At 43.0% G+C, this 13,098-nt stretch overlaps 1 protein-coding gene across 1 annotated transcript; it reads right to left on the bottom strand.

Annotated features, from left to right (window-relative positions):
• Window positions 1–5,610: 5,610 nt before the first annotated feature.
• Window positions 5,611–10,340, bottom strand: GCM2 (glial cells missing transcription factor 2). Its single transcript, XM_009088896.3, has 5 exons — window positions 10,299–10,340; window positions 8,801–9,053; window positions 8,302–8,414; window positions 6,747–6,872; window positions 5,611–6,492 (listed from the first exon to the last, which is right to left on the bottom strand). The coding sequence occupies exons 1-5, from the start codon at window positions 10,338–10,340 to the stop codon at window positions 5,611–5,613; spliced, it is 1,416 nt and encodes a 471-aa protein (XP_009087144.3).
• Window positions 10,341–13,098: the final 2,758 nt, after the last annotated feature.

Below are 13,098 nucleotides of genomic sequence, written 5' to 3'. Positions count from 1 at the left end.
AAAGAATTTCTGCCTAATATCTAATCTAAACCCACCCTGTCTCAGTGTACTGCCATTCCCCCTTGTCCTATCCCTACATGCCCATGTAAAAAGTCCTTCTCCAGCTCTCTTGCAGGCCCCCATTAGGTACTGGAAGGATGCTACAAGGTCAGCCCAGAACCCTTTTTTCTCCAGGCGAACAACCCCAGCTCTCTCAGCCTGTCTTCACAGGAGGGGTGCTCCAGCCCTCTGAGCATTTTCGTGGCCTCCTCTGGACTTGCTACAATAGGTCCCTGTCCTTCTTATGTTGGGGGTCAAGGGCTGGATGCAGCACTGCAGGTGGGTTGTCATCAGAACAGAGCAGAGGGGCAGAGTCATCTCTCCCAGCCTGCTGGCCACACTGCTTTGGGTGCAGCCCAGGATACCTTTGTCTTTCTGGGCTGCAGGCACACACTGCTGGGTCTTGCTGAGCAACCAACACAACCAAGTCCTTCTCCTCAGGGCTGCTCTCAAACCATTCTCCCCCAGCCTGTGTTTGTCCTTGCAATGCACATGGGAGACCTTGCAGTTGGCCTTGTTGAACTCTATGAGGTTTGCACAGTCCCATCTCTCCAGCCTGTCCAGGTCCCTCTGGAGGCCATGCCTCCAGTGTGCTGACTACACCACACAGCTTGGTGTCACCATCAGCCATGCTGAGAGTACATTCAATCCCACTGTCCACATTGCTGAGCAAGGTGAAAATGCTCTTGGTTGCCTGTGGGGCATTTCCAGTCTAATTAGAGTCACTTATAAGAGATCTGGCATGAGCAAGGGGCTGATTTTTAAATAATTTCTGTATTAGTTTTGCACAAGAGAAATGTTTAAGATTAAGTTCTCTTGCCAGGACCTCCTGTCAGTTGTTGGTACTTTTTGTAATGGTCCCCAACATTTCACACACATGAAGGCAGAAAGGCTGTAGACAGGACTTGCCAGTGTTTGAGCCAGGCTGCAACATGGTGTGGAGTTGCAGTACAAGCACTGCAAGCCAGTCACTTAACACTTCATTTTATCATAAAGACAGGAGAGAGATGCTGTCCTGTGCTCTTGCTATGAACCAGGAAGCTGAAGGAAAGGCAACAGGATGGAACAAAGAGACCCAGGATGTTTGTGAGCCCTGCTAAAGCACCTCTGAGAACATCCTTATGCACCTGCTTCCCTGCTTATTTTACAAAACAACACATGCAGACCCACTGAGTAATTTTCTGTTGAAAGGACCTCCTTTGGTTGTGGTCCTTGAAGGTGTTGATGCTATGCTCAAGTGCCAGCCAAAATACCTGAAACTGCCTTCTCCCAAACACCATCACAAGTACCAGCATGCATGTTGAAGCTTATAGGGATTGTGTAAACTTCATTTTTCTGTTTGTTTGAATAAGGTTGAGCCAAACTAGCAATGTTTCCCTGTGATACTTACTTGCACCTGTATCATCTCATTGATCTTTGTGTCTTGTGTGGACTCTTGCAAGCCTGGAGAGGTGCTGTGCTGAAATGCACTCTCCATTTTGCACAATCCCAGGTGTATCACTGCATAAACACTATATGGTTCACCTTCCCTTTGCTCATGAGTGACAGCCAGGTACTTAAACTTTAGGCACTAGAACACTAAAGGCAGTAATCCAGGCATGGGATAACCATTGTACATCACTCTCGTTATTTCTCAGGCGGAGGGATTTTAACTGGCCTGGATTAATTTTTCAGTCTGTGTTTTTGGAGGAACCACTACAGCACTAAATGCCTTTTTGTCTGCATGTGACTTCTACTGATAAGGGTGGGAATGACATGAATTTTCCTAAATGCATCCCTTGAGCTGCGCTGTGCATCCTGCTAAATGATGTCTCTCAGGAAACATGCTCTGCTTTGGTGAAAGCTGTCTCAGTTGTTTTAGATAGCTTTCCCCCAAAAAGATACTAAGAAAAAATCCCAGAAAATCCCCAGAAAGGAAGAAGTCTCAAATCATATTCAACTCTCTTACACTGCTGGTTTTCACAGATGCAACTCAGAGAAAAGCTTGTCTCTGCCTTTAAGGTGATAGATTGTACCCCCAGATGAAGAAACCAACTACTTCAGGCTCAATAAGCCCAAAACTGCCACGTTCCTGCATGCCTTGTTTGCAGCATTTAGCACATTTGGAAAGCTCAGAGATGGTTCCAGAAGAGGAGCAAAGGCCAAGCAGATTGCTCAGACTCACAGGAGTTCTTTAGCAGGACTGGGTGGATACAGGTGGTCATGGAGCAGGACAGTTTGCCTGGCTCTGTTTGCCCCCCCTGAGGTGTGACCATGAAGTGATGCCCACAGGTATTTGCATGTCAGGTGTGTGACATATGCTTACATTTTGTGGGTACACGAGTGAAAAACATAGTCACAAGACCTCTTGTCTCTGGGAGGCATCCATAAAACACTTGTGCTTTTAACCTTTGCCATTCTGGGGTTGCTGTTTTGGTACAAAGGGCATCCTCAGCACAGGGACAGGTGGTGCTTTACCCCAGTAGGGCCCTTGTAACCCATTTAAAGCCAGAGCCCCAGGAGACTGAGATTTGAAAGCACGTTCTTCTCCGCTCCCTCTGTGACTGTGCCATTACAACTGGAGTTTGTTAGACAAAGATGCCTGTCAGAGTAGAGGGTACAGGCAAGTGAAGGGCTCCTCTCAGGTGCTCAATGCAGGACCAGAAGCCACACTTGAAAGGGACAATTAGTGGAAAAGAAGGTGCTCAATCAGTGACCATCTTGATTCAGGATGCTGCTTTGCCTGAGAAACATGCTTTTAGAGTCAATGCTGCAGCTGGATAAACCTACAATGAGGCTTTCAATTTCAGTTTTTTGTTTCTTTTCTTTTGTTACAGAAGCTCCCGTTGCCTTTACATTTATGTATTTTGAAGAGAAAAATGTCTACAGCTCTAGACTTTTTCCATCTGATTTTTTTCTGTAAAAGGTAACATACAGCTAATATTATCCCAGACACTTGTACATGAGAAGAATCAAGGTGAAGAAAGACTCCAATAACCTTTAGAGCAGTTTTATTTGTTGTACTGCTCAGTTGATGCAGCAAGGAAATCACCACCGTAGCTTTCCACTGTGCTTAAACAGCTGTGATGTTTATTATAAATAAATTCACACCCTAAAAGTAACATCTTAAAACAATTTTCTTTACTGATGTACAAAGTTCTCCTTTAAGAAGCTATGTTTAATTGGATAGCATAACAATTTAAGCATACAGCTACAATGACAAGTTTAATACCAGTAATATAAGCAGCATGCAACCCCCCAAGTTTGTCTGTTTTAATAGCTAGTAGTATTTTAATAACTTGTGCTTGAGTTGTGGCTGGCTAACTCCTCTAAAATCACTATAAAATAGAGCAATTTACAGCTTTAATATTTTCCTCAATTTTTCCATCTGCAGTGAATCTTTCCAGCTTTTTTAGTCATTTTGTTTTGCCTTATTCCCCTCTTAGACTTTTTTCTTCCCCCCTTTAAACTTACAGGGCTGTAAGCCTTGATTATTATTCTACATTTCAAATGCCTCAATATGATTTGGTATACAGCTGAGAAATGCCAGTTCTTTAAACAGGCATAATGTTATGTGCTCATAAACTCTAAAATTTTGCATCAGTCTTTCTGGGTAATAATTCACAAACCACCTTTTTTTTTTTTTTCTTTTTTAAAGGTTTTAAAGTATGTGGGCTAATTATCAAATTTATGTTGTTCACCTGAATCTCTTCTTATCAGTAATTTAAAACACTTGGTAGAAGAATTACCCTAAGAGTTTAACAAAAGCTAAGGGAGATATAAAGTACACTAGAGCTAAAAGACAAGGTAAGCTTGATGCAGGTGAATTAATTTAGTCTTTTTGTGAATTCCATCTTTGTCTGGCTTGAATTTTCAAAATGCTGAACAATCCACTCCTGAAACAGGATGCTATTAACTAAATTCCTATGGGGCTCAGTTTCACATCTCAGACTGAACATGTTTATAAAAACATGGTTTTCATAAAAATATAAAAAGAAAAAAAAATACTACATCAGAAATAACTGTTTAACTGTTCTTTGAAAATACAATTTGTTTACCAGCTTAATGATACCTTCAGTGCATAGAACCTTGTAATTCTAACTAGCCAGCTGCTCGCATTACTTTACATGGTGCCTTGCTTTTAACTGTAATTTCACATTTATTGAAAGACTACAGTAGTATGCTGTTTCTCAAAACACAGCAAAAATATACATAAGACAGAGGTAAAAAACAAAAAATGTGTTCAAAATGTTAAAGATACTTGGTAACTCAATAATAATGATACCAAAAGAATTATTTTTTACCCTGATCAATCCCCTGTGTCTACTTAGCTCCCTTGCTTGGCACACGCATTTTGGGTGAGGGTTCTATTCCCCAGTACTAAAATAACTTTAGTTTTAAACTAGCATTGCTCTGTTTTTTCTTCTTTCCAGATTAAAAAAGAATTTGTTGTTTTAGGGCTGCATTTGGGAATTCATTTCTTTACAATTTCATTGCTTAGCTCAGTTTGAAGATTTTGTTTTGTAACCTCTCTGTTGGCTGGTTAATTTCCAAAGTAGTGCTGTCATGGGGAGCTATGTTTACAGAGAGAAAAATCCCTTAGGAGAGGGAGAAAGACCTGATGGAGATGGAGTGCAGAGAGGCAGCCAGGAAAGATTCATTCATACTGACCTGTACTAGGCAGCTGGGATGTTGCATTCTTAGACAGGACCAGTTGTATTCATGGGTAAAGAGAATTCTGCACTGTTAACCAATTGGCCTGACCAGCTCGCCAGGCTCCTTTAAGCAAAAACCAGTTTCACTGTAAATGGTTTTCAGGACCACATAAGTTAACTCTGGCAGCCATGTGATGCTGAGCAGGCTTGGTGGGGGTTGTCTGAGCCTTCCTGCCTCCAGGCTGAGTGTTACAGGGCATCAGTTCCTGGTATGGCTGTGCTGGGTTGTCCTTACATAGAAAGTCTGGGTAGTCTCTGCTCTTGATACAAGGGATCAAAAAGCAACGTGAATTTAGCAAATTTCATTTCTCATTTCAGAGAAACTTAGCTGATCTTCCATTCATCAAAAGGATCATGGCAGGTGAATGAACCATTCAGGTAAATTATTCTGCGAATTGTCTTCCTTTCACATTTCTGTTATTTCTTTCTTTCCCTACCATTTCCTTCAGTTGACTATAATCTATAGCCACCTCCCTTCATTTTTTTTCCATTACCTGATTAGTCCTTTCTTACAGATGGAGCATTTTCTCTCAAAGCTTGAGGCAGGAGTTGTGGCTGTAAGTGCATTGCATTTGCTGTCAGAGGAGGCTGTTGACTTCCAGAGGAGCTGTGCCTCCATATTACCTTCTCCCAGGTGTGTTTTGGGCTCAGTTTCTTGTGCCATTTTAGTGATTATGTGGGGTTTTCTTTGAAATTAGTTGCAAAATATAATTCACTCAGCACACAGGTCCAGAAAGGTGCTTTTGGGAAAAAGCCGTCTTGATGTTTTGCTTCCTTATATCTCCTCAAATCTCATACTACTTGGCTCAGCACTACATGGTCAGCACAAAAATCTATTCTCCCATCTGCAGGTATTTGCCATTTAAGCACCATTTAGTCAATATTCAGCACTCTCAAACCTTAGGGCCTGGCCTTCATGCTCAGCAAAGCTGCTCCCCAGAGGGAGCCCATACCGATAGCTCTCCATGCCCTCGGCTGGTTTGGATTTTGTAGGGATGGAGTCGTGCTGGTAAAGCAGCGCTGACTTTATCATCCCAAAGTCTTCCTGAATCTTCATCCCTGAATAGACAGCACCTGAGATGTTTTCTGCCACATGGGTGTAGCTCTGGAGGTTCTTCACGTCGCAGAGGTTGTCGCTGTATTTCAGCGCGGGTGGCTTGTAGGCCTGGTAGGACACCTTGGTGGTGGTGGTGATGACCGTCTGCAGCGGTGGGGCCATGGGAGAGGGGCTGGGGCTGTACCTGCAGGGATAGTCCCCACTGTAGTAAGGGTGAGGAGCACTTGTTGCCATCTGCCCGTAGTCACTCCGGTCTCCACTGCCACTTTTCCCCCACGCTGGTTTCAGTCCGTAATGTCTGCCAGGGTTATCAAAGCTCTTATCATGGGTGGTCACAGCGTTGTAGTGGGACCCGTTCAGACTGAGGGGGTCTGCATCAATGGCAGGACTGGGCAGATCTTTGTAAAATGTTGGGTAAGGACTTGAGCTTATAAAGGTAGGAACTCCAAACTCGTAACTGCATGGCACGGGCATGTAGATCCTTGGATTTGGGCATTTAGGGTATGGTGATAGCTGGTCCTCTTGGAAGCTGGCTGAGTCGTAATGTGCCTTGTAGGGGTCTGCGTTCGGCAGCGAAGGGTAAGACTGGGCTGGAATTGAAAAACTGGTGTCTGCGAAGAAACCAGCTCTTTCTGGGCTATCCATGCAGTGAAAGTTCTGTAGGTTATTGGTGTAACCACTGCTGTCAGGGTATCTTCCTGCCTGACAAGGAAAAGTAGATCTGTAAGATATAGGAATCAATACTGTCCAGACACATATGTCTCAATACTTGTGCTGTTACTAGTTTCAGCCCCAAATTAACAGATGTTACTTTGTTATTAGCACATGTTAATAGCATGATGTAAAGCTTTGTTTTGCCCTGGGATCCACAGTACATGCTTATCACATCTTTTTAACTGACAAAAAAAAGTTTTCATTTATGTCACCTTTTTATTTAACTAATGACTTTGACTTACTTCTGAATTTAGTGATCTCTTTTTCTGGGAGTGGTGATAGGAGGACATTTGCTTCTTAATTGCACTTCTTCTTGCCTCTGCCTCCAGTTTGCTCTCTGGACGGGGGTGGTCATGGACTCCTTTAGCCTAAATTAGGATTAACTGAGAGTTAGGTGTGTACCTAGAAGGGGGTAAGATTAGAGAAAATGCTCTAAGTAGCAGGAAGGGTAGTCGCAGCATGGTCTGTGGTTTGGCACAAGGAAAAAAGGAAGGAGAAACTAAACAAGGACAAATGCACTGTGAAAATAAACAAATAGAATAAATCATTATTTGTATGTAGATAGAAGGAAAAAGTGAGGGAGAAGTCAGTGATGACTGCAGAGCTGATGAAGGAGCAAAAGTGCTACCTAAGTTTGTGACATTCAGGAGTAGATAATCAGAACCAAGGCGGAAAAAAATAGTTTGGTTGATTTTCTGCAATCCAGTATCTCAGTTCTGCCTTATAAGCACATCTATAAATAGTATAATTAGGCTTTAAAGAGGTTTCATGCCACAAGATGAAAAATATTCTCTTAAAGCAATACACCTTCTTGAACAGGACTGAAAATATATCCTAAAAAACCATCTGAAGATGCTCTGCTATTGAGACATCTGTGGATACGCAGATCTACATAACCAAAGTTACACGGGCATATGACAAAGTGATGGACACTACATTTCCTTACTCATTTGTCTGAACATACAATCCCTAATACAAGCTAAAAATTGCTTTTAAAACACTGTCCTTTCTCAAGCAGAAATTAACTTCTAAGCAAGCATTTATCAACTTTTTTGATAGTAAAATCTTCCAGTTTTGCATGTCGGTAAGTGAACATTTGAATAAGAATAATATAGGAAGGAATCTGGGATTATGGCCAGTTTTCTTCCATTTACTGACTGGAGAACAGAATTCACTGCCGTGGGAGTCAGAGGGAAAAAAATTATCCAGGAGAAAATGTAGTCTCATAGAACAGAAAATTTTTGTTTTCTTTTTTTTCCAATGTTGCTAAAAAAGAAAAATCAAGATGAAATTTCAAATTTTGGCTAAGATTCTTCTTTTTTTTCTGTCAAGATTTTAAATCCTTTAAAATTCAAAGGCTAGTTTCACACGAAGGAGAATTTTTATGTTTCAACTCATGTACATTGAGACTTTTTTTTCCTATTTATTTTAGTAGCAAATAAATGTTTGGAAATAACATTGGAGACATCCAGTTGTCACATGCACCAGGGTGCAAGACAAACTTTTTGTTCATATTTGTGTTCTGTAAAGAGGAGAATTTTACCCATCTGTTTTATTGTAGTTAAAATTGAATATTTCCAATCCATAAGTACTGCTTTCAAGGAGATAGCCAAGTGTTATTGTTTTATTTGTTCTTATGTTTATACTCAAGAGAAATTCAGTCATGGACTAGACCTTTTTCATGTTCATCATGGTCTGTGTTACATAAAAGGAGAGGGGGAAGAAGAAGAAATCTCTCTCTGAAATCTCTCTCATTTTTTATATAGTGTGCATAAATACACACAGCTGCTTTTCTACCTGGAAAAATATTGCTTTTCCATCAAGCCTCCAGAAGTTCGTGACTGGATAGCCACTGTGTCCTCGGCAAGGAATCAACTCCAGGGCAGAGTTACAGTTGGGGCAGGCTTTCTCTGTGAACAGACAGAAACTACTGAAGAGATTGGTTAAGGACAAGGATGCTGCCTGAGAGTAAACAGAGCTCAAGAGCAACATGATCAGACTTTTCCAAAAATCAGATTAAAATGTATTCAAGGAAATGCAACATAGACTGCCAAGCATAGCTAAATGGTATGAACTAGAACTGCCTGCTAGATGTACATGCTAATAATTTAAAGGATTTAAATCCCTATCCCCTTAAATATTTGCAAACAGACATTGATGAAATTTGGAATTAATCAGTCATTGCAATTGTGCCTTAGTCTGCACTCAAGTAAGAGTGACTCCAGCTTGGAAATCAAGCCCCAATGTAAGAAACAGGGTCCCTTGGGCATCGCAGCTCTCCCTGAGTGCCCCTTACTTTGTTGCTTCTGCCGAGCCTTGTCGCATATGGCGGGGCGGAGCTGCAGCCTGGCCCCGCCGGGCAGGGCGCAGCTCCGGGCACACACCACCACGCCCAGGCAGGACTTCTTGAGGATCTGGCAGTTGTGGTTGTTGGTGTTGCGCATGGCCCAGCCGCTGAGGTGCCGCTGCGCGTTCTTCTCCTCGCTCGAGTAGATGAGCCGCACGTAGCCATCGGGCCACTCCTGGAAGGCGTCGAAGTGCTTGGGCTCCTGCAGCAGGGCAGGTGGGGTGGGAGGGCAAGGCAGCAAGGAGGAGAGAAAGAGAATGCTATTAGTATATTACAACCGGGTATTTTTGCTTTGTTATAAGATACACTACAGAGGGGAAAAAAAGTTTTTTTTATCACCAGCCAAGCAGCAGAAAAAGATATATTGAAATAATAGCTTGTTCAGAAGTGCCCTCTAAAAGGGCTAGGGCAGTCTGAGATTCCCTATCTGAAAAGAAAGTCAGGATCTTTTCCTCTTTTGCATCATGATCCATTGTAGCACGGTCTGCTGACACATTTGCCTTTTACAGGGAAGTAACCAGCTGTAAGACATCAGCCTTACTCCCAGAATTTACTGACCAGTGTACTATCAGTGTGCCCAGATAGGACACAAGCCACCCTGATCATGACTCCTATTAAGTTCTCCTTGTTGTGGGACAGTGCAGCTGCAGACAGGAAATTAAAAGTTTTAGCTATGGAATGGCTTCCTAAAGTGCATCTAATATGATTTGAATAGGGCTTTTCCCAAAAAATAGAGATTTGTCATTGCAAACGTACTTCCAATATGTGTATAGTGGCACAAACAAGGAACATTTCAGTTTGAGATTTCACAGCTTTCTAGAGTTCATTACAAAAATGTAATTATCAGAGCTATGAATGAAGATTTTAAACTGAAAATATTTATAATGCAATACATATTTAACATATGTATGTACCACATGTGGGAGCAATCCCAGCAAACAGAGGCAAACTACCAGTATTTACAGCATTATAATGTAATAGTATGAGCTCTGTAAACTTAAATAAACTCTAAGGTGAAAAAAGTTGCAAATTAAAAAATGCACTTGAAACTCACAACTGGACAAAAGTGGAGTGCTTGTTGGCATTGAAGTGGTGTGTCAATAAACCAAAGAAATAATTAGTAAGAAAAGATAGTAGTAAACAGTCAATTCAAGCTCCAATTCAACACTTCTTGAACGACGAAGAGGAGGGAGAAGAAAATTGTCCAAATGGAGCCACAGGTAGTTCTAGGAGTTCACATCCAGCTAGGCAAAGATGTGCATCAAAGGCATACTTTATTTATAGGTAATATAGTTATAGTTATAAAGACTGCAACACAAAGTGAAAAGAGAAGTAAAGCAGACGTAAAACAAAACTTTGCTTAGAGTGAAGCTCGTTCTGCTGTTCCCCACCTCCACGTTAGAGCTGGACGGAGACTTTCCCCAGTACCTCCCAGCCCAGCCAGTACCTGCGGCAGCTTGGGGTCGTTGATGTCCCAGGTGAGCTTCATGGCAAAGAGTGGCCGTAGGTGGCGGCTCCCGCTTTTTTATGCCGTCGGGGCGTCGCCGAGGAGTGGGTGGAACAGCAGCACTATCACCGAACCCCACCGCGACCCGTGGGAGCGTCAGGAGCTGCGCTGTCCCTCCATACCACAGACGGGTCTCGCTACCCTTACCTGAAAGTGTGTGACTGGGGATAGATGCAGGGGTTGTGCAAGAATTCCCCACCCCAGCCCTGGGGGCCGTGATCTCGGCAAATCTGAGCCGGGTTTGGAATTCTAACCCTGCAGCCGCGGGGCTCTGCCGCTCGCTTCCGCGGGTGGCCGGGGTCATGAGCAGGGGGGACCCGTCTCTGCCCCACCGGGATTGCTCCTGATCTTGGATACTGAGCGCGGCTCGGAACTGCCCGCAGCTTCTAAAGCCTCCGGAGGGAGGCAAAGATGCTGAATAACCTGCTCTTTGAACGTAAACGAAATCGGCGTTACTTGGCAGGTTCCCCCTTCGCCCTGCGCTCTATAGCACCTGGTTTAAAATGCAAAGGTGGTGTTGGTGCCATTGTATCGAGAAGCACATTTTAACTTATTGAACAGTCACAGTTTTTTTGTTACCTTTTTATTTTCGAAAGAAACAGCAGATAGGACTGAAGTTTGGAGCTTTTTGTTTGGTTGGTTTGGTTTTCGTGAGTTTTTCTTTTTATTGGTGTTGTGCTTTGTTTTTTTGCTTTTGCTTGGGTTTTTTTTTTTGGGGGGGGGGGGAAGATGTTTTTTTTTTCTTTCTGTTTTTCACATCAAAATCAATCCACAGCAGCATAGAGACCGAGCCGTTGAACTCCGAGCGCTGCTATCAACCCTTAAACGATCCCACCTGTTCGCAATGATTTTTCTCATTCGCTTCCAGCCTCTCTGGTCCAAAATTTACTGGCCTTTATCCTCAGCTGAGCACGATAAAGCCCACCTGGCAGCAGCACACGCCGGCTGTGGCATCTCTCGGTCAGGAGCAGCCCCCAGGGAGGCTCTGAGCTCCTCCTTTGCGACCCTGGGCTCGGTCCGAGGTCTGTCCGTGCTGCGGCGCCGGTGCCCGGGTGCAAGGGACCCTTCCCAGGTGCCGCACAGCTGTGGCTTTTTAGGGCGGATGCGAACTGGGCTGCCTTTCCTCCTTTTTACCCCAGTGTTGGGGTATAGAGTGAGGGCTTGCTGAGGAAAGGAGAGCGCTCGGAGCCGCGGGAAAGGCTGCCGAGGGTCACCCTCCACCCTAGGCGCGGGTGTGCCCAGCCACGGGTCCCGGCCGTGGGGAGAGACTGAAACAGACCCCGCACCATGGCCCAGGTGAGCGGCGCTCCCCGCGGCCGCGGAGAGGGGACACTTCGCGCTCCCTCCGGGGGACACGCGCGGGGCTCCCCACGGCCGCCGGAAACCTCGGGTTGGGAGGCACGAGGGGGGTTTGCAGCTTAGGTAGTAAGGGAGGAAAACCAGCGTTTTGGAAGTGAGGGGATGAGTAAGTGCTCTGCAGCTTTGGGCAAAAAGTGTTTGGGGTTGTTTTGGTTCGTTGGGTTTTCTTTTTTGGTGGGGACAGAGAAAAAAGTGGTTTTTTCTGTATTTTCCTCTTTCTTTTATTTTTAAAGCAAGAAACAAGTGAAGAACGAAATAGAGATGTGAGTGGCAATATGGCAGACAGAGCAGAAGACTATGTAAGGATCTTTTAAATGCCTCCTTAGCTTTATCTTACAAATTGTTATTTTATATATATATATATATATATATATATAGTAAGTGGGAAGAAATTATTGTAATAGTTGGGGGACTTAAAAACTGGCTATACTAAATTGCTTATTTCCTTACGTGATATATTTTATGATTATTCAGTTTCAAGGATCTTGTCTCTTTTGGACATCAAGACTGATGTTTCACTTCAGATCTAGTAGTAAAATGAAAGTAGAGAAACAAACTATATAAAACAAATAAAAGAAACTGGCAACTTTTAAAATAACATTACAAGTATTTTATCATAATTTGTGCTGCTACAATTTCAATGCCCCTTTATTTTGCTCTCTAATTGTTTCCTTCCCTTCCCTCTACAGCTCCAATCGTTGCTCACTGATGCCTTTAAAGGAAAGGGGTTTCAAAAAATACATGAACTGCTTGAAGAGAACGAAGTAAAGCTTCCCCAGAAATACAGTGAATCTCTCTTTAGCCAGCTGGACAAGGCACTGAGAAAGGCGAGTACCATGAATAATCTCAACTTTTCTAGCAGCCAACTTGGAGGGTAGCAGGCTAATGATGCACAGCACTCTGTGTTTCTGTAGGAGCTGGACAAGAACGAATTCAAGAATGTTTCATTGCTGCTGAAATGTATTCAGCTCTACCTTAAAAGTGATCTTCAAGAAGGGAAGAGCTTGTTTATTGAGCAAGGGCTGGTAGCAAAGATGAGTATAATACTACATATAATTTACTAATGTGATTTAAGGTTGTTTGCATCAGAAAAAGAACTCCAAGGAAGTGAAAACTAGAGGATGTCTTGTTGACCACACTGAAACAAATCATTTTTTTTAATATATTGCATGAACTGAGTGGAGAAAAAATACTTATTCTCTTATTGCTTTGGTGTAGCAGCCAATTTTATGGCTCCACTTGTTAGCTGATTTAAAGGGTTGGGTTGTTTAGTTTTTTTTTAAGCTGTTAGTGGAAGGAGAGAATTAATTTCTTTAAGTTCCATTAGTGAAATTATATAGACTTTCTAAATGCATTTTAAATGCTCCAGCAAAATACATTT

The sequence above is a fragment of the Serinus canaria genome, chromosome 2 (genome assembly GCF_022539315.1).
Source record: "Serinus canaria isolate serCan28SL12 chromosome 2, serCan2020, whole genome shotgun sequence".
NCBI lineage: Eukaryota > Metazoa > Chordata > Aves > Passeriformes > Fringillidae > Serinus > Serinus canaria.
The sequence above is the reverse complement of the archived record's forward strand: the minus strand, read 5'-3'. Positions and strand labels throughout refer to the sequence as shown.

Coding starts and splice junctions, on each gene's coding strand:
- GCM2 (XM_009088896.3), bottom strand. CDS start 10,340: ATGAAGCTCACCTGGGACATCAACGACCCCAAGCTGCCGCAG. Junction 9,054..10,298: donor ACGACCCCAAGCTGCCGCAG/GTACTGGCTGGG, acceptor GCCCTGCTGCAG/GAGCCCAAGCACTTCGACGC. Junction 6,493..6,746: donor AGAGATCACTAAATTCAGAA/GTAAGTCAAAGT, acceptor TTTCCTTGTCAG/GCAGGAAGATACCCTGACAG.